Below are 21,711 nucleotides of genomic sequence, written 5' to 3' on the forward strand. Positions count from 1 at the left end.
CCAAAAATGACAAAATGACATTGAGAACCGGGAGGGGGGTTGCTGCTGCCAAGAACTACCTCACCTCCTCTTCCCTCTGTTTTTTCTCCTCTCACCATCCGCATGACAGGGGGAACTCCCAATGTGAAAGTAAAAGTGTCCTCTCCTCTCAGCCACAGTGCCGCCCCTGCACCCACTGCCGCCCCAAGGCCTGGCCTTGTCTGGAATCCGGCCCTGGCGGCAAGTGGAAACCTTTGGCTGCTGTCACAGGAATTGGGGGGGGGGGCGGTAAAACCGCAACACAACTGCAGGGCTTCAAACACCCCGAACTTTACGTGTGAATGAGCCTTAAGGGTGCTGCTGCCGAACACAACCAAGGGCTCATTCACAAGTGCAGAAGGCACTACTGCTCCTCTGAAAAGCGATCTGAGTGTGTTTGACAGGTGACAAGGAGGTGATTTAAACCCATGATTGGCGTGCAATGCACACGATTGCGACACAATAGTGCAGCAATTAGAGGTTTCTATCAGGTGTGAGGAGGTGACACTGCCCGCTGATCTTTGACTTCTCCCGTGTTATTCAGGTAGATCTCCACCTCTGCCTACCCCTGGTTTACATTATAGACAAAAGGCTGGAAATGAATACATTAGAATACAGTGTGTAACTGTCTAGGAAGGTGGAATGTAACAAGATGCACAGCTGTTACAGAGTAGCATTTCATCCCTTATCAGCAGATCCTATGACAGTTGTCTCCCGGTCAGTGCTGAGCCTTGGAGTACAGATACATATGACATCACATGACTTTCTGTCCCCCTTCTTTCACTCTCCTGTGACAGGGATTGGCTGCGGGACATTCCTTCCCTGGTGGCCCCGCCCCTCCATTCAAACGTGCTCTGAATATATCAGGCTGACAGCTCTGTCTCAGTACCCAGGATTGGGTGTACCAAGATACCCACACGATGCCAGCCTAGCCTTGCCTGCTCAGATTTCCTCTCTAGATCTGATTGCCATCTGCATAGAGAACAGGCAGCAGCAGCAGCCTCTCCTCCCTGCTAGAACCTGCCCTGCTACACTGGATTCTTCCAATCAGAGGGAAAGAGATTCATTGCACCAGCTGCCCCCCCCCTTCCTCCCCTATTCTCCAGCAAGAGAGACAAGACTGGGGGCTCCCCCCCATCTATCACCCCTTTATTTCTAGGAGCACATCCTGCATCATCAGGCCACAGAGCAACCCTTTGTATAAGGGGGTCATCAGCAGAGAGCTTTAATGTTTCTGCAAATTCTCTCTCCTAAATGGATGGCTAGGTTGTTTATGGATTTGTCCTTTCGCTGGCATTCTTGCTATTTATTAATGTGCCAAGCTGGTCTAGAGCAGATTTGGTAAAAAAACAAAAAACAAAAAACACGCAGTGTCAGCTAGGGTGCTGAATTCAATCGGAGAACAAAGTCATCAATTGTGCCCGTCATGGAGCAAGAGCATAAAATACAAAGCATCCAGATCCCTTCCTCTTTGGGGTACATGGACCTTCTCATTAAAAGTGGGGAACGGTTCCTTGGAGCGCTGAAAGAATGTAAAGACTGTGGCCTGACATCTTCCTGGAATACATTACAAGCACATGCCAAATTCACCTGGATAGAGATGCTGTGCGTGGTCATGTGTGCGCTGGCATGGACAGGTCTACGAAGAGCGACCGCCAAATGGATCTTCCAGGTCAGTAACACCACCTTAAAGCAGTAATAAACCCAAAGACAAAAATGCTTATTCATTCTTAGATGTGATGGCTGCATTTGTTTTCTTTTTAGAGCTTTTTCCCCCCACTTTATATTCACCTTGCGATCTGTCCAGTAAATTTGTTGTTTTTCAACTTCCTTTAAACAGAGTAAGTTGTCTAGACAAAGCGGGTTGATGCAAATTGTTAAAAATCAACTGAGATTATTGCAATGGTCAACTTTTATTTATTTATGTAAAACCTTTAACCCTAAAAGGGTAAAAAAAAAACTTTGCTGTATCTTCCTAAAAAGCGTTAGCTGGAGTTCAACATTTGTTTGTTTTTCAAGTCCATCTAAATCAGCTAGTGCATCTAATGCAGGGATCCTCAAACTACGGCCCTCCAGCTGTTGTAGAACTACACATCCCATGAGCCACTGTGACACACTGACATTCACAGACATGACTAGGCATGATGGGAATTGTAGTTCCTGAACAACTGGAGGGCCGTAGTTGGAAGACCCATGATCTAATGCCTTGTACACACGATCGGAATTTCCGATGAAAAAAGTCTGATCAGATATTCCGACCGTGTGTGTGCCCCATCTGTCTTTTTTTCTGTCGGAATTTAGAAAGCAAACATGTTCTCTTTTTTCCGGTGGAAAAAAATTCTATCGGAAGTTCCGTTTGTCTGTAGGACGACGGAGAAAAAAACACGCATGCTCAGAATCAAGTCGACGCATGCTCGGAAGCATTGAACTTCATTTTTCTCTGCTCGTCGTAGTGTTGTATGTCACCGCGTTCTTGACGGTCGGAATATGGTGTGACAGTGTGTATGCAAGACAGCTTGAGCGTAATTCCGGCGGTTAAAAACCGTCAGAGTTTATCCCAACGGAAAATCTGATAACACTGACAATACTGCTGTCAAAGGGTGTCTCAGTTTCTCAGTGTCTCAGTTTCTTCTCCATCCAGAGCGGAGACACACTAAGACAGGATGTGTTTCACCGGCTGGATCACCAGGTGAAAATAAAGAAATAAAGTAAAAAAAAAAAAAAAAAGAACGCAACCACAACATTTAAGGTAGAACTATAGACTAAACTTTTTTAGGGAGGGTGGGAGGTTATAGCCCCTGTCAGATTTAGTTTGTGTCATCTGTATCCCATTGCAGCAATTTCCCCTCACTTCCTATTCCATAGCCAAACAGGAAGTGAGGCCTCGTACACACGACCGAGAAACTCGACGGGCGAAACACATCGTTTTCCTCGTCAAGTTCCTTGTGAAGCTGTCGAGAAACTCGACAAGCCAATTTTCTCCATTCCCGTCAAGGAAATAGAGAACATGTTTTCTTTTTGGCTCGTCGAGTTTCTCGACAGTTTCCTTGACGAAAATGTACACACGACCGGTTTTCTCAGCAAAAAAATATCTCCCAGCAAGTTTCTTGCTGGTTTTTGCCGAGAAACTCGGCCGTGTGTACGAGGCCTGAGAGGAAATCCCTGCAAATTAAGGGAATTCCTTGGGGACTCCCCAGGCCACTAGAACTAGTGTCCCCATTGGAAGATTTCCCCTCTATTACTTTTCTGGGGACAACCCAAAATGTTGGATTTTCTTTTACTTTCACTTTCAATAATAGTGGTAAACAGGAAAAATAGAAAGGAGGGATCTCCTTGATGGGGACACAGACAGCAATAAAAACTGACATGGGTTTTAATCCTTCTCCACTCTATCCACAACAAAACTATTTTTTTCCCCCTTTAGTTATACTTTAAGGCCCTGTACACACGATCGAACATGTCTGCTGAAACTGGTCTGTGGACCAGTTTCAGCGGACTGATCCGACCGTGTGTACAGCCTAGCAGACAGGTTTTTCCAGCAGACAAGTTTTAAAGCATGCTTTAAAACGTGTCGGCTGGAAACCCGTCCGTCCGACATGTCCGCTGGTTAGTACACCTAACCAGCGGACAGATATCTCCCGCATGCGTCGAATGGATTCGACGCATGCGTGGAAGTATTTTACTTCCTGGTTTGGTGACGGGGCGGCGTCAACATCACCGCCACGTCACCGCGCTGTCTGTCCGCGGGGATTTCGGTTTGATGGAGTGTACAGCCATCAGACCGAAATCTCCGAGTGGACATGTCCAATGAAAACGGTCCGCGGACCATTTTCATCGGACATGTTCGATGGTGTGTACGAGGCCTAAGACTGGGTCCACACCATTGTGAATTGGATGCGGTTCCTCGCATTCCAAGTCGCAATTGCAGGAGATTTTGACCGGCTCTCTATGGAACCGGTTCACATATCTCCGATGCACGTCTTTCGGTCCGTTTCAAGCCCGAATTCAGCCCAAAATTCGGGCTGAAACCGCACCTGAAACAGTGAACGGGGACGCACCGGACTCCTGCTGTGAGCTGCATGTGGTTCATATGTGAACCCAGCCTTAGACCCCATACACACTATTTGATTTTCTGCAGATTTTGGTCTTCAGATTTACCAAAACCATATAATATGAGGTAAAACTGTAATCCCTTGTACACACGATCGGGTTTCTCAGGGGTCAAAAGACCGCCGGGAAAAACGAGGGGAAAACCGAGAACCGGCTCGGTCACTTTTCCCCCGTGTACACATGGAGATCTTTGGTCGGGAAAACTGGCTGTGCTCCACAGCAGTGTTTCCCCTTATGAAAACTGCGGGAGAAAAAAACGCCGTGATTCGCAGCGAGAAAAAGAGAATATGTTCTCATTTTCTTTTAACCGCAGTTTTCCTGTCAGGAAAACTGCAAAGGAGCATACACACGACCGGTTTTCGCGGCCAAAAGAAAACACGGTAGTTTTCCCGACGGGAAAACCGGTCGTGTGTACAAGGCATAAGAGTTTCAATTGGTATGCAATCAGGCAGGCCCTTGCACTGCATGGTATTGGTAAATCTGAAGACAAAAATCTGCAGAAAATAGTGTGTATGGGGCCTTAGAATTGGTAAGCTGCAATTAATTAGAGTTTTGTTTTCGGGTTTAATACTGCTTTAAAAGTGTACACTGGGCTCAAGTTCCTGAAGCAGAGCAAAATGTATGGGGATGGTAACAGGTGGAAGTTTGCACAAGGTTGTCCATCACAATAGAAAAAGATGTTCCTTTTAATCTCCTTACTGTGATATGGAGGAGACAGCTGGACACGCAAGACTCATCACATTCTCACTTTCATATTGTATTGAATCACGAGAAGAGTATTTCTGGTTGTCATCAATGTTCCTTTAGTAGGCCCATAAACAACGACAGCTGCTTAGAGTGAAAGTAGAACTAAAGGCAAAACATTGGTAGAAACTTGTGCTTGGGGCGGTAAATAAGTGTGGTTGAGCTGTGTTTTCCTGCCCTTGCAGCCATTCCCCCTTAACTGTAAAGGCAGCAGAGGGGTTGCACATATCGCAGAATGACTCCCAACTGCTCCCCTTTAAGTTGCAAAGGCAACAGAAGGGGGAGTATATATCGCAGTGAAGCAGAAATAATCTAAACTGTCGCATTTAGCAATATCACCCTTGGAACACGACCCAGTAAGCTGAACTGGTGCTGGGTTAAAGGGTTAAAACAGGTGGTGAGGTAAAGGTAGATTTATGCCCATACATTTATTGAAATTCAGCCGGTCGCTGTATAGCTGGCTCTAAGCTAACTATTACAACTAATAGTTGTAATAAACCCAGTGATGAGTGAAATGCATTGGGGGAGTGCCAGAGCAAGACATCATTGGTGTGCATCCTGTTTCATGTGATTACAGTGCACTGCCGGCCATACACAGTGCAAAATTCTTACACAGTGCAAATGTTTTTCCTGCAGCAATGGGAAATTCACATGATTCCCCTATTAATGTAGACAGTGCTGACAGGGGAATCCCTCCTGCTGAGCCATTGTCTGCACCCAGCGCGCGGGGGGGGGCGCCCTGCTGGGAGAAGACACTGATTATTGCTAGAGGCTATAGCAGCCTCTAGCGATAATCATAAGGGAACCCGGCAGGCCTGGTACAGTCAGCCTGCCCATTAATCTCGGTCGGTTCTTGCTGAACCGGCCAAGATTCAAACAGTGTATGACCGGCCTAAGTGGACTCCTGGACTTAAGCGCGAGCTGATATACAGTACATGGGACATGTCACTGGTGTGCCGCTTGCTTCATTTGATTGCAAAGCCCAGGATCACACTGACTGCGGGTTTTTGAAATTGTGCGAGTTCAGCTGAACTCTCACGATTTCAACCCGGCATTTCAGTCCGACTTTGGGGGCGATTTGTGAGACATCCGTGCAGGTTCATGCACAGATGTCTATTGAAATCGCCCCTGAAGTCGCCAAAAGTAGTGCAGGAACTACTTTTGGAAATCGGAGCGGGGCCACAAAGTCGGCATCGCACTGATTCGGATGGTGCCATTCCCGGCAATAGGTTCTGATTTGGCTTGCAAATTGAAATGTCAAATTGCATGTCAAATCGGCCCAATGTGAACGTAGTATAATGCCCCGTACACACGATCGGAATTTCTGATGGCCCAAAATCCGATGGAATTTTTAGTCGGAATTCCATTCAAGCTGTCTTGCATACACACTGTAATGCCGCGTACAGACGGTCGTTTTTTGTGATGAAATAAAACGACGTTTTAAATCATGAAATAAAACGACAATTTTGAAACATCATTTTCAAAAACGATGTTGCCTACACACCATCGTTTTTTCACAATGCTCTAGCAAAGCGAGGTTACGTTTCACCACTTTTTTCCATTGAAGCTCGCTTCATAACTAGCTTCTGGGCATGCGCGGGTTTAAAAATGTCGTTTTTTGCTACACACGGTCAATTTCTGTGAAACAAAAAACGACGTTTTGAAAAACGACACAAAAAATTCGACCATGTTCGAATTTTTTTTTGGTCGTTTTTTGAAGACTAAGGCCCCGTACACACGACCAAACATGTATGCTGAAACTGGTCCGTGGGCCAGTTTCAGCAGACATGTTTGGTCGTGTGTGGGCGCGAGCGGGCCGAATTCCAGCAAACATTTGCCCGCCGGGCCTTTTCCCAGCGGACAAATATTCCTGGACGTGTTTTAAAACCGTCCGCTGGAATCCTGCCCGCTCGGACATGTACGGTCGTCAGTACAGACCTACCGTACATGTCCAGGCGCCCGCCGTCCCTCGCATGCGTCGAATGACTTTGACGCATGCGTGGAAGCCTTTAAATGGCAGGCCCGCCCACGTCTCCGCGTCATCGTTGCGGCGACGACGCGGACACGCCCCGCGTATTGTTTACGCGCGGACTTCTGTACGATGGTGTGTACAACCATCGTACAGAAGCCCTCTGGCAGACATGTACGGTGAAAACGGTCTGACGGACCGCTTTCACCGTACATGTTTGTTCGTGAGTACCCGGCCATAAAAACAACGTTTTGCCCACACACGATCATTTTAAATGACGTTTTTTAAAACGTCGTTTTTTTTCATCACAAAAAACGACCGTCTGTACGCGGCATTAGACCAAATTCTGACCGTCCAAAAAATTAAGTTCAATGCATGCGTCGACTTGATTCTGGGCGTGCGTAGCTTTTTTCTCCGTCGGAGTTGCACACAGACGATAGGAATTTCCTATCGTTTTTTTTCTCCATCGGAAAAAAATAAAACATGTTCTATTTCTAAACACCGACGGAAAAAAGTCAGATGGGGCCCACACACGACCGGAATTTCCGATAAAAAAAGTCCATCTGACTTTTTTCATTGGAAATTCCGATCGTGTGTATGCGGCATAAGGCTAAGTTTAGGCAAGCAACAGCCCTATGTTGTGGATCACTTTTCAAGGCCTTTGACAGGAGATGCTTTAACCATGTAAATGCAGCACCGCTGTACTGCAACTGTGGCATGGCCACATCCATTTGAATGGGTCACGTTTTGGCAGTGGTACTGCCCACTGGACACAGCACGGGGTATACGTTTTGTCATGACTACAGGGCTTTGTTTGAGTACAACTACGTCTGACTGCCTTTGCAGTTTCAGGGGGGCAGGTAGGGGATGGTAAAAACATGGGTCAACTGCCTGTTTTTTACTGCCTCCATGACTGCAAGTGTAAATGAACTATAATGCCGCGTACAAACAATCAGATTTTTTGTTGGAAAAACCTTGGATGGTTTTTCCGATGGAATTCCGCTCAAGCTTGGCTTGCATACACACGGTCACACAAGTTCTCGAAACTTTCGACCGTCAAGAACGTGCTGACGTACAACACTACGACAAGCCGAGAAAATTAAGTTCAATGCTTCCGAGTATGCGTAGAATTGTTTCCGAGCATGCGTCGGAATTTTGCGCGTCGGAATTGCTACAGAGGATCGGATTTTTCGATAGGAATTTTTTTCGTCGGAAAATTTGAGAACCAGCTCTCAATCTTTTGTTGGCAGAAATTCTGCTAGCAAAAGTCCGATGGGGCATACACACGGTTGGAATTTCCGTTCACATCGGACTTTTGCTGTCGGAATTTCCGATCATGTGAACGGGGCATAAGGGTCTATTTACCAGATGTGGTAAGACTCAGTGGGGGTTATTTATTAAAGGCAAAGCCACTTGTGCAAAGTGCACTTGAAAATGCACTGAAAGTGCACTTGGAAGTTCAGTCGCTGTAGATCTGAGGGGGACATGCAAGGAAAATAAAAAACAGCATTTTAGCTTGCACATGATTGGATGATAAAATCAGCAGAGCTTCCCCTCATTTCAGATCTACCCCTCAGATTTACAGCGAATGCACTTCCAAGTGACCTTTGGACTTGTAGTTTGCACTTGTAGTGCAAAGTGGATTTGCCTTTCGTAAATAACCTCCATAGGGTGGCTATTCCAGTGCAATCCAACTGCAGGACACGGCAAAATGCCTTGTCTCCTACTTGGCCGGTTCACAAGGTGGTGTGGATACAACAGCAGGCTGTATTTTGTTGCAGCACAAACAAGGTAACCCACCACCTTGCATCACGTGATGGCCAAAAGAACTTGATGAAATATAGTTGTGTGACATGTCAATAAAGTTCATAAAAAAAAAAAAGTAAACAATGCAAAGTGCTGCTAATCAACACTGCAGCCATCCCTTGCATTGTACTGCAGCGCAGGGCTGCCAACCTCCCGCAGCATTTTTTACTGTTAAAACATGAAAAATTTACTGACAGAGCAAATTTTTTACTGACAACCTGAGAAATGACAGAACTCCTATTAAAAACTAGTACAGGGAAAACTTGAACAGTATAAACATGACATGGAAACACTGACAATACCTATAACAAAGTAATTTGCTTGATATACACATAAAAAGTCAACACAGCGTGAAATTATCAGCCCCTGATATTTACTGGCAGTTGTAAAAAAAAAAAAAGACACATTTTTACAAACTGTCAGGAAATTTACTGGCGGTTGGCAACCTTGCTGCAGCGGCTGGTGTAAATAGAACCCAAGAAAGTCACCAAATGCAGAAGCAGCCAGATATGGGACAGAAATAATTTGAGGTATTATATTTTTACACAGCAACTGTCAGACCCGGTTCACACTGGGGCGACTCAGCCGCCTGACAAGTAGCGTCCCATTGTATTCAATAGAAGCGTTCTAATAGGAGCGACGCAAGTAGCTCCGACTTAGAAAAAGGTTCTTGTACGACTTTGGGGGCGACATGCATTGACTTCTATACAGAAGTCATTTTGCAAGTCGCTTCTGAAGTCGTCTTCAGGATGCCTTGCTGAGTCGCCCCCAAAGTCGTGCCGCCCCAGTGTGAACCGGCTCTTAAAATATTGTTTTCTCTGGTATTTTGGCTTTAAACACCCTTGAATAGAAGAGGTAGTGTTGAAGTGCATTTACTTTAAACTGATGTGAATTTGACTTGACTGTAAACTGATCCAGGATAAATGTGCTATAGCACAAAGGCAATATAAACATGATCCAAATGTAGTTCAGCTAAGAAACTAAGGATGTGAGTATAGCTGGAGGTCTGCGGCTGCAGAAGAGTTCCCCGCAGAAGCACTGTCATCCTTCTGTGTCTCCATAGCAACCTGCTTTACTCAGCGGCTTCAACCTGATATGTAGAAAGGTTAGACTGCAACGTGTTTTTTTTCCCAGAGCTTCTTATTTTCCAATAAAAGGTACACTTTTAAAAAAAAAAGACCATTTATGAGGATTTATAATTAAATAGCAGCATATAAAAAATATAAAAAATAAAGCCTTTACAATGGAGGGAGGACAGGTTACTGTATTGAGAAATCTACTATACTCAGGACTTATTGGGGAAAGGGAGGGTCCCAGAAGGGTTGGGAAGTACATTTTTAGTTGTGTGCTGAAACTGGCAGCACAGCGGCTTAGTAATGTTGGGGCCCTTGGTTCCATTTCTACCAGTGCCACTACCTGCATGGAGCATGTATGTTCTCCATGGGGTTGATTTACTAAAGGCCAATAGACTTTGCACATTGCAGTTGCACTCTGCAAGGACAGTTACCCCAGAGCTTAGCAAATGAGGTAAAGGTTCACTTTGCAAAGAATACCCAATCACATGCAAGGAAAATAAAACAAAAAAATGAATTTTTTCTTGCACACGATTGGTTGGTGAAAGTCAGCAGGGCTTTTGCTCATTTACTAAGCTCTGGAGCAACTGCTCTTAAAGCGGGAGTTCACCCATTTAAAAAAAATAAAAAAATCTCCCCTTAGCTTCCTGCTCGTTCGGTCTAGGGGAATCGGCTATTTATATTAAAATATGTGCAGTACTTACCCGTTTTCGAGCTGCATCTTCTTCCGTCGCTTCCGGGTATGGGTCTTCGGGAGCCGGCGTTCCTTCTTGATTGACATTCTTCCGAGAGGCTTCCGACGGTCGCATCCATCGCGTCACTCGTAGCCGAAAGAAGCCGAACGTCGGTGCGCCTCTATACTGCGCCTGCGCACCGACGTTCGGCTTCTTTCGGAAAATCGTGACGCGATGGATGCGACCGTCGGAAGCCTCTCGGAAACCTGTCAATCAAGAAGGAACGCCCATTCCCGAAGCCCATACCCGGAAGCGACGGAGAGGATGCGTCTCGTAAACGGGTAAGTACTGCACATATTTTAAAATAAATAACCGATTCCCCTAGTAATAACGAGCAGGAATCTAAGGGGGAAAAGTGCCCTCTAAGGGTGAACCCCCGCTTTAAGCCCAGGTTCACACTGGGTACGATTTCCTTCGATTTGAGATGCGATTTCACATGTGAAATCGCATCTCAAATCGGCGGCATTTGCCGGCAATTGTCGGCAATGACACCGTCCTAATCGGTGCGACGCCGCATCTGCGGCGCTGCACCGATTTCAAAAAGTAGTTCCTGTACTACTTTTTGCGATTTTGGGCCGCGATTTACATAGACATCTCTGCAGAAACCTGCACAGATGTCTTAAATCGCGGCCAAAATCGGGACTGCCCGCAGCCCAGTGTGAACCAGGGCTAAATGTGCAACTGCAAAGTGCACAGTTTTTTTGCCTTTAGTAAATCAACCCCTCTGTGTGCACGTTTTTGTATTGCAGACTTGAATGGGTAACTTCCAGCGGCAGTCCTGCCCTCTGAACATGACAAAGGGTTTCATTTTTGGCATAGCCAGAACATGTGAGCAGCTGCATGCCCTTGTTTAGTTGTGCATTTTGGGGACAGTAAAACTGCAGCTCAACTGTCTGCTTTTACTATCCCCTGGTTGCATATCTGATTAAGCCCTGAATCCCCTTTTTCACTTACCATAAGCTGTGATTATCCAGTGCCAGGCCCCCCCCCCCTTCTTTTCATACTGGTGTCCAAGCCACCATCTTTATAATGGAGACAATACCCATGGGCTGTAACCTGAAGGGGTTCTCTTGGGATCCAGAAGACGACTGACGTCGCCCACAAGGCGAGTGAGGGGGACCAGATAGTGAGGATAGTGCATGCATGCACTTTTATATTATACAGTAAAACCTTGGTTTGAGAGTAACTTGGTTTGAGAGCATTTTGCAAGACCAGCTAATTTTTTTTATAAATTTTAACCTAATATACAAGCGATGTCTTGATATATGAGTAGCGTCATGTCACAACTGGGTATAAAAGAGAAGAGAGGGGCCTCTAAGTGTAGCAATATGGTTACATTTAATGAAGGTACAACATATTGCTACACTTACGAGGGGCCTCTCTTCTCTTTTTATACTCTGTACCTCCTGTTGGATTTTGCTTCTTGTGGAGGCTGCCATTTGTGGATGGACATTTTATGGTTACACAACTTGGTCACATTGCTATTATCTTTTTATATGGACTATAAACTAAAAGACCTATGAATAAATGGTTGTGGATTAAATCATCTGAGCTTCCATTATTTCTTATGGGGAAACTTGCTTTGATATACAAGTGCTTTGGATTACAAGCATGTTTCTGGAACGAATTATGTTCGAAATCCAAGGTTTTACTGTATATACAGTTCTTTCTGCCTGGAAACTGGAGATTGTCCATAGCAACCAAAAAGTGTCAGTTTATGTCAAAAGTGGTTTTGGATCAGCTAGAAAACAGCGATAATAAATTAGAATCACTTGCAGAATTGAGCGATAGCGATTTGTAGGGAAATTTGTCATCAAACACTGAAAGTAATGACATCGACAATTCTGCGGCTGAGCAAATTTCAGTGATTTTGATCTGAGTACATTATTGAATACGTTTTATTATTATTATATTATAATAAATAACTATAAATAATTATAACAAATAATATTATAATTTATGATTTTGTGTTTCAAACTTTATCATACCCGGGATGTCTACTAGACTCTTGTTTGGACAGATTTAAAGGAGTTCTCTGACCTAAAACTTTTAACCCCCGCTGTGCCCGGGCTGTAAAACTATACAAAATAAACTTTCACTTACCTGCCTACGATCCCCCGTTGTTCCGATATCGCCGTCCCGTTCTCCGGTCCCGGTCTCTTCCGCTTCCTGTGTGTCGGTGACTCATAGTGCGCTCAGCCTATCAGCGGCCGCAGCAATGTCCCGTCGCGGCCGCTGATAGGCTGAGCGCACTGAGTCACCGACACACAGGAAGCGGAAGAGACCGGGACCGGAGAACGGGACGGCGATATCGGAACAACGGGGGATCGTAGGCAGGTAAGTGAAAGTTTATTTTGTATAGTTTTACAGCCCGGGCACAGCGGGGGTTAAAAGTTTTAGGTCAGAGAACTCCTTTAAGTGAGTTATTCCTAAGAATTACAGGCCTACAATGTAAAACGCTAAACAATATACCCCTGAGCATCAAAAATCTGACATAATCATACTGCCAGGAAGGTTAAAGGCTTTGTCCACCTTTGGGAGCATGCTTTATGTTAAACCCATATTTAGGATGTAACATAAAACATTCCCAAACACATTCCCGAACCCTGCATCATCTATTTACGGGTTCATTCACAGTTATCTGTAAAAATAAAGAACTACAAGTCCCATCTGCCGATGCAGCAGAGGGACTCAAAGATTTCAGGAGAGCAGCAGTGCAGTGATATCAGAACCCTTGTAGCCCATTGTTTACTTCCTCCAGTCCCATAATGGTTGGCTCATACCTCTGTACTGACCTGAGGCTGGGATGTAAACAATTCAGGAGCTGGTGCATGGAACTTGCAATGCTATGCATGCCTAAATGTAAAAAAAATGTTTTCTCAATGCCGCATACACACCATCACTTTATGTGATGAAAAAAAACGACACTTTCTGTGAAGTAAAAAATGACGTTTTTGAAACTTCAATTTTCAAAGACGAAGTTGCCTACACACCATCGTTTTTCTCACAATGATCTTGCAAAGTGAGGTTACGTTCCACCACGTTTTACCATTGAAGCTCGCTTCATAAGTAGCTTCTGGGCATGCGTGGATGAAAAAAACGTCTTAGAAAACGAAATTTTTTGCTACACACGGTCAATTTCTGTGAAGTAAAAAGTGCACTTTTGAAAAACGACACATAAAATTGAAGCATGCTTGAATTTTTTTTGGTCGTTTTTTACAAGACATAAAATGACGTTTTCCCCCACACACGGTCAATTAAAGTGACGTTTTTGAAAACGTCATTTTTTTCCATCACATAAAGTGATGGTGTGTACGCGGCATCAGTGTGGGTCACTTACCTGCCCTCAGCCTGTGACTGAACAGTACTGAACGCTCATCAAGTCTTCTCCATTTCCACTATCTTACTTCCTGTATGCGTGTTTCCTGTCAGCACATGGGAATCATAGCTCCCAACTGTCCCTTATTTTGAGGGACTGTCCCTGGTTTGGAGCCCTGACTGTCCCTCTTCCCCCCTCATTTGTCCCTAATTTTGGTCTGATCTATATAATTGTATATAAAATTCACTTTTTATCTTTCAAAAAGTGTTTGCCAATGCTAAACCTTTCATCTAATTTCTAAATTGCTGCATTTGTAAATGTTTAAAGCCAATATAAAGGAATAGTAGTGGTAAAAAATAGTCCTTGTGGATTTATTTAAAGCCAATTTTTTTTTACAAATACTGCAGCTGCTGACTTTTAAAACATGGACACTTACCTGTCCAGGGTGCCCGCAATGTCGGCACCCGAAGCCGATCTGTCCCTAGGCTCTCAGGTGCTGCTTCGGTAAAGGAATCAGGAAGTGAAGTCTTGCGACTTCACTTCCTGGTTTCCTACTGCGCATGTGAAAGTCGCGCTGAGCGATCTGAATGGTCCCGGCTGTCTTCTGGGACCTGTGTGTATCCCAGAAGACAGCGAGGGGGGATGGAGGAGGCGCCGGAAGTGGCGTAGATCTCTGCAGATATCTATGCCTGGACGTGGGAGCAAATACCTGTATTAAACAAGTATTTGCTCCCCCCCTCCTCCCCGAAAGGTGCCAAGCCAAGCCTTTTCGTCCACATTAGTGTCTGACCTCACAAATGCGCTTCTGGAAGAATGGTCAAACATTCCCATAGACACACTCCTAAACATTGTGGACAGCCTTCCCAGAAGAGTTGAAGCTGTTATAGCTGCAAAGGGTGGGCCAACTCAAGATTGAACCCTACAGATGAAGACCGGTAAGTTCATGTGCCTGTTAAGTAGGCATATGCAATTAGCGGACCTCCAGCTGTTGCAAAACTACAAGTCCTATCATGCCTCTGGGTATCATGCTTGTGGCTGTCAGAGTTTTGCTATGCCTCATGGGACTTGTAGTTCTGCAACAGCTGGAGTGCTGCTAATTGCATATCCCTGTTGTAAAGGAAGGTGTCCCAATACTTTTGGTAATAAAGTGTATGTGAACAAACCCATATCTTTCTTCACTACTCAGTAAAGTTGGCCATACACTGTGCAAATTTCTTCCGCTTTCTGATGACCATTACCCAGCTAAAAATTGCATTGTTTGTGCTCCTGCCAACCGCCTCCCGCCCGACATTATTTGAATGAAAAATCAAACATTTTGGCCAACCAGCAGCTGCATCGAAATCCAGTTCAGCTGCTGTTGGGGCGTTTTAATAGGCGCCACTGGTGGCTCTCAGAATGCAGTAGCCCTGCAGGTGGATTCGTCCATCCATCTGCTCTGTAGTGTGGATAGAGGAATCTGTTAGATCCTTTTCAGCCTGAAGACTAAATAAAAAAAGAAAATCTAATAATAAATGGCCAGCTTAAGTCACTGACCTGGAATAAGCATTTGCATGTTAGGTGCTGAAGTAGTAAAGAAGGAAAGCGTTACAGTTCTGCAGCCTGTATCTTTAACCACTTAAGGACCGCCGCACGACGATATATGTCGGCAGAATGGCACGGCTAGGGAACAGGGACGTATATATACGTCCCCTTTAAGAGCCCAGCCGTGGGTGGCGCGTGCACGTGACCCGGTCCGAAGCTCCGCGACCGCGCCCGTGGGACCCGCAGACCCGATCGCCGCCGGTGTCCCACAATCGGTCACAGGAGCTGAAGAACGGGGAGAGCTGAGTGTAAACACACCTTCCCCGTTCTTCACTGTGGCAATGTCAGTGATCGTCTGTTCCCTGATGTAGGGAACGACAATCACTGATGTCACACGTCCAGCCCCACCCCCTACAGTTAGAAACACACATGAGGTCACACTTAACCCCTACAGTGCCCCCTAGTGGTTAACTCCTTCACTGCATTGTCATTTTCACAGTAACAGTGCATTTTTACAGCACTTTTTGCTGTGAAAATGACAATGGTCCCAAAAATGTGTCAAAATTGTCCGATGTGTCCGCCATAATGTCGCAGTCATGAAAAAATCGCTGATCGCCGCCATTAGTAGTAAAAAAAAAAATTATTAATAAAAATGCCATAAAACGATCCCCTATTTTGTAAACGCTATAACTTTTGCACAAACCAATCGATAAATGTTTTTTTTTTACCAAAAATAGGTAGAAGAATACGTATCGGCCTAAACTGAGGAAAAAAAAAATGTTATATATTTTTTGGGGATATTTATTATAGCAACAAGTAAAAAATATATATATTTTTTTAAATTGTCGCTCTTTTTTTGTTTATAGTGCAAAAAATAAAAACTGCAGAGGTGATCAAATACCACCAAAAGGAAGCTCTATTTGTGGGAAAAAAAGGACGCCAATTTTGTTTGGGAGCCGCGCAATTGTCAGTTAAAGCGTTGCAGTGCCGAATCGCAAAAAGGGGCAAGGTCCTTAACCTGCCTAATGTTCCGGGTCTTAAGTGGTTAAAAACAAGCGAACGATGACAGCTGCCATATTGCTATTCTTTGATTAGCTGACAACTTTTTTTACACACCTCTGTAGCACGGAACTTCTCAATTGCTCTTTATTCTTGGATACAAATAGAAATTGAGACATTGTTACACTACAGGTATTGCAAAAGATAGTTTGTTTCTTGAAAGAAGATGACTCAGAGGTGTTTTGCCATTAAGAATTATTGGGTTACACCTAATAGACAGGTTTTTCATGATTTCAGGTTTAATAAATGGTATGACATTGACTTGTGCAATCTTCCCTTGTGAAATTCATTCTGGTTTCACATTCTCTCACTTAATACCATTTTAGTCTTCTATTGAGACGACTAAAATATGACTAAGATGAAAACAATTGAGATGACTAAAATACGACTAAAACTAAAATGGCACTTTAATCAAAAGACTAAAACTAAATTGAAATTTGACGTCAAAATTAACACTGGTCTGCAGTGTTCATACCTTCAATAACATAAATAATAAATTCGATTTTTCACTCCAGCAGTATATAATGCGGTTGGAAATTGTAGAAAGGCATAATGCATTACAATTTAACCACTTAAGACCCGGACCATTATGCAGCTAAAGGACCTTGCCCCTTTTTGCGATTCGGCACTGCGTCGCTTTAACTGACAATTGCGCGGTCGTGTGACGTGGCTCCCAAACAAAATTTGTGTCCTTTTTTCCCACAAATAGAGCTTTCTTTTGGTGGTATTTGATCACCTCTGTGGTTTTTATTTTTTGCGCTATAAACAAAAATAGAGCGACATTTTTGAAAAAAATTCTATATTTTTTACTTTTTGCTATAATAAATATCCCCAAACGAGATATAAAAAAACATTTTTTTTCCTCAGTTTAGGCCGATACGTATTCTTCTACCTATTTTTGGTAAAAAAAAATCGCAATAAGCGTTTAACGATTGGTTTGCGCAAAATTTATAGCGTTTACAAAATAGGGGGTAGTTATGGCGGCGATCAGCGATTTTTTTTTGTGACTGCGACATTATGGCGGACACATCGGACGATTTTGACACATTTTTGGGACCATTGTAATTTTCACAGCAAAAAGTGCTATAAAAATGCATTGATTACTGTGAAAATGACAATTGCAGTTTAGGAGTTAACCACAAGGGGGCGCTGAAGGGGTTAAGTGTGACCTCATCTGTGTTTCTAACTGTAGGGGGCGGGGCCGGACTTGTAACGTCATTGATCGTCTTTCCCTATATCAGGGAACAGACGATCAGTGACACTGCCACTGTGAAGAACGGGGAAGGTGTGTTTCCCCGTTCTTCAGCTCCTGTGACCGATCGCGGGACACCAGCGGTGATCGGGTCCCGCGGTCATGGAGCTTCGGACCGGGTCGCCGGCGGTGCACGCGACCCACGGCTGGGCACTTAAAAGGGACGTACCCTTACGTGATTGTGCCCAGCCGTGCCATTCTGCCCACGTATATCGGCGTTAGGCGGTCCTTAAGTGATTAACTACATCCATTTGGTTTTAGATGACTAAAATAATTTTAGTTGACTAAAATGTACTGGAGATTAAGAGCCGGTTCACACTGGGGCGGCACGACTTGCCGAGCGACTCGGCAAGGCGATCTGCCCACAACTTCAGAGGCAACTTGCAAAATGACTTCTGTATTAAAGTCAATGCAAGTTGCCCTGAAGTCGTCCCAAAGTAGTACCGGAACCTATTTCTAAGTCCGAGCGACTTGAGTCGCTCCTATTAGAATGGTTCCATTGTACAGAACAGAGCGCAACTTGTCAGGCGGCTAAGTCACCTGACGAGTCACGCTAGTATGAGCCGGCTCTTAGTCGACTAAATACGACTAAAACTAAAACAATCGCACAAGACTAAAATGGGACTAAAACTAAAAGGCCATTTTAGTCCTAAGACTAAGACTAAAACTAAATCGAAATTTGCTGCCAAAATGAACACTGCATCCCAGGAATCTTCAGGAGGGGGGCATAAGCTTTCTCAGCTATGCACACCCTCCTGCCTGCATGCCTGAGCTAGGGCAGATGGATCCAAGGAAGTAAATGGCACATGAACTATCCGACCTTACGCAAGATGGCCACGGCCAGAGATGCTAGGGGGTATTTTTTAAAGTGATTTCACAACAATTTTTTTTAGGTTTCCAGACGTTCTGCTTTAAAGTAGATGTTTAGCCAAAACCTTATTTTTATTTTGGATAGATTGGGGAAAGGTTTAGAACCTCTGTTGAGCTTTTACCTCTATTTACGTGGAAAAAGAACATTCTAATTCTATCTAAATGCTTTTTACAGATTCACACATTTTTCAAATTAGATTAAATTGGAAAAACGTGTGAATCCTGGGTGACGGTAGTGTAACTACTGTGTAAAATTGTTTAGAAATAAACCCTATTTATTTAATTTGGTGTGTGATTTGTAGCCAAACGATAGTGAATCGGACGAGTGATGTACAGTTTACCCTGCCACACACAAAATACTTGCATATACTTTATAACATTCACTACCATTTACATTGAACAGTTGCAAATGTTTTGCATGTTTCGTGCCATTTGTCCTTGAGAAATGTGACTATTTTATCCTCCCACTGACACCAACGACGGGGCGGGGCAATATTTGTCCCACTGACACCGATAATGTGGGAATATACACTATATTACCAAAAGTATTGGGACACCTGCCTTTACACGCACATGAACTTTAATGGCATCTCAGTCTGTAGGGTTCAATATTGAGTTGACCCACCCTTTGCAACTATAACAGCTTTAATTCTTCTGGAAAGGTTGTCTACAAAGTTTAGGAGTGTGTCTATGGGAATGTTTGACCATTCTTCCAGAAGCGCATTTGTGAGGTCAGGCACTGATGTGGATGAGAAGGCCTGGCTTACAGTCTCCACTCTAATTCATCCCAAAGGTGTTCTATGGGGTTGAGGTCAGGACTCTGTGTAGGCCAGTCAAGTTCCTCCACCCCAAACTCGCTCATCCATGTCTTTATGGACCTTGCTTTGTGCACTAGTCCAAATCATTTGGTGGAGGGGGGATTATGGTATTGGGCTGTTTTACAGGGGTTGGGCTTGGCCCCTTAGTTGCAGTGAAGGAAACTTTTAAAGAGGAAGTAAACCCTTGAAAATAAATGTTTCTTCTCCCTCCCCCGCAAAGTAAAGACATAATGTGCTAGTATGGATTGCATACTAGCACATTATGTGACACTTACCTGCAAACGAAGCCTGCGCTATTCCCACTGCAGGCCGCATGCATCTTCGTCCCTCTTCCGTCCGGGGCTGCGGACTCCGGCGCTGTGACTTGCCAGAGCCACATAATGTCACTCCTGCTCCAGCGCAGTATACTGTAAATATCTCCTAAATGGTGCATGTTTAGGAGATATTTACAGTACCTGTAGGCAACGCTGTAGCCTAGGGCAGTACTTTGCAAGGGGGCAGCACAGAAAGAGTCCCGCCGGCTTGCGCTACACTGTTAGTGTAGCACCAGTCTTATGGGGCGGACTGGGCTGAGAGGCAAATTAGTCTAGCGCCCTCATAATGTGACAGCATTGCTTCCAGTATGCGAGCGGCCGCCATTACGCAACTGTGGGGGGGTGCTGCTTTTAATTTTGACTGTCCTATTATCCTGGACCACAAACCTTCCTCACTGTGCTACTTGTTTTCTGCTGCACCACTGGCATGGTTATATCTTCTTAGTCCTCTCCTTAAAATTATCCAAAATTTTTGCTTAAAGTAGAACTATAGGCAACACTTTTTATAGTCCCTGTCAGTTTATTTTCTTTTTTTTAATCTCTTTTTGGGAGCTGCGGTGGCTCAATGCGATTGGCACTGTGCTGACAAGCCATTCACCTCTGCAGCTAAGGGTTCGGATCCCGGTCTCAGCTACATGTGAATTGAGTTTGGTGGTCTCAGCCCGGCTCCCGGTGGGTGTGCTATGCGAGGTAAGCCTGCGCTTAGTACGCGCACCCCCCTCCCACAAAAACCACCACACTTACACGCACTCGAAATTGGGTTAACATGCACGCACTTTGACCTCTAACTTTGGTCTCTAAAAAGAGAGGCGAAGGACTAACGGGGCTGGTTGAGCGGGCTAGATCCTCTCACTCCCTTATAAGGAGTCCCTCTGCCCCGTTGGGCTTCAAAGCGGAGCAGGTAGGGCGGGCTGTGTGGGAGGACCCCCTCACACACCCACCATTGCCACCCGGGGCATGGAGAAAGGTGGCAGATTGCCTCTGGGGGAGGCCTGCCTACTCCCAACTCCTGCAGTCCGGCTCCTCTCTCGAGTACACGCACAAAATACACTTTAAAAGAAAAAAGAAGTCAGTTTATTTTCTACCATCCCTGTCCCATTGCAGAGATTTCCCTTCACTTCCTGCCCCATAGCCAAACAGGAAGTGAGAGGAAATCTATGTAAATTAAGGGAATCCATTGCCCCCCCCCCTCAGGCCCTCAGAACTAATGTCCTCACTCCAAATTTCAAGGCGGATCTTAAACAGCAAGGGGTGTGGCCTTGACAGGAAGGGGTGGGCCATATTTATATTATGGGGTGCACCAGTTTAGTCAGGCCTAGGGCAGCACAAAACCTAAATACACTATTGCATGTAGTTAAAACTTTTTCTAGGCTTCATCAGCATACCAGGACATTTTGGACAATTTCATGCTTCCAACTTTGTGTGAACAGTTTTGGGATGTCCCCTTCCTATTCCAACATGACTGCGCACCAGTGCACAAAAAAGATCCATAAAGACATGGATGAGCGAGTTTGGGGTGGAGGAACTTGACTGGCCCTCCACAGAGACTTGACTTCAGCCCCATAGAACACCTTTGGGATGACTTAGAGCGGAGACTGTGAACCAGGCCTTCTTGTCCACATCAGTGCCTGACCTCACAAATGCGTTTCTGGAAGAATGGTCAAACATTCCTATAGACACACTCCTAAACCTTGTGGACAGCCTTCCCAGGAGAGTTGAAGCTGTTATAGCTGAAAAGGGTGGGACAACTCAATATTGAACCCTACAACTAAGGGCTCGTACACACGACCGTTTTCCTCGGCAGAATCCATCAAGAAACTTGGTGGCAGAGCTTTTTTGCCAAGGAAACCGGTCGTGTGTACGTTTTTCATCGAGGAAACTGTCGAGGAACTCGACGAGGAAGAAAGTGAACACGTTCTCTATTTCCTCGACGGGAGTCTGATTTGGCTCGTCGAGTTCCTGGTCGGGCTGGTTTGCGACGAGAAACTCGAGCGTGTGTATGCTAAGAAACCCGCGCTTGCTCAGAATAAAGTATGAGACTGGAGTAAAAGTAGCATTTGTAATGGAGATAACACATTTTTCAAGCTGTAACAGACTGAAAAGT

General features: G+C 44.8%; 1 protein-coding gene across 1 annotated transcript in view; it reads left to right on the forward strand.

Moving 5' to 3' along the window:
- The first annotated feature begins 875 nt into the window (after window positions 1-875).
- Window positions 876-21,711, forward strand: part of CERS1 (ceramide synthase 1) — a 90,018-nt gene continuing 69,182 nt past the window's right edge. The window contains exon 1 of the mRNA XM_040320933.1: window positions 876-1,690. Within this exon, the coding sequence (XP_040176867.1) occupies window positions 1,445-1,690 (246 nt within the window). The 5' untranslated portion in view covers window positions 876-1,444. The remainder of the gene's footprint in view (window positions 1,691-21,711) is intronic.

This window comes from Rana temporaria, chromosome 1 (genome assembly GCF_905171775.1).
Source record: "Rana temporaria chromosome 1, aRanTem1.1, whole genome shotgun sequence".
NCBI classification, from domain to species: Eukaryota; Metazoa; Chordata; class Amphibia; order Anura; family Ranidae; genus Rana; species Rana temporaria.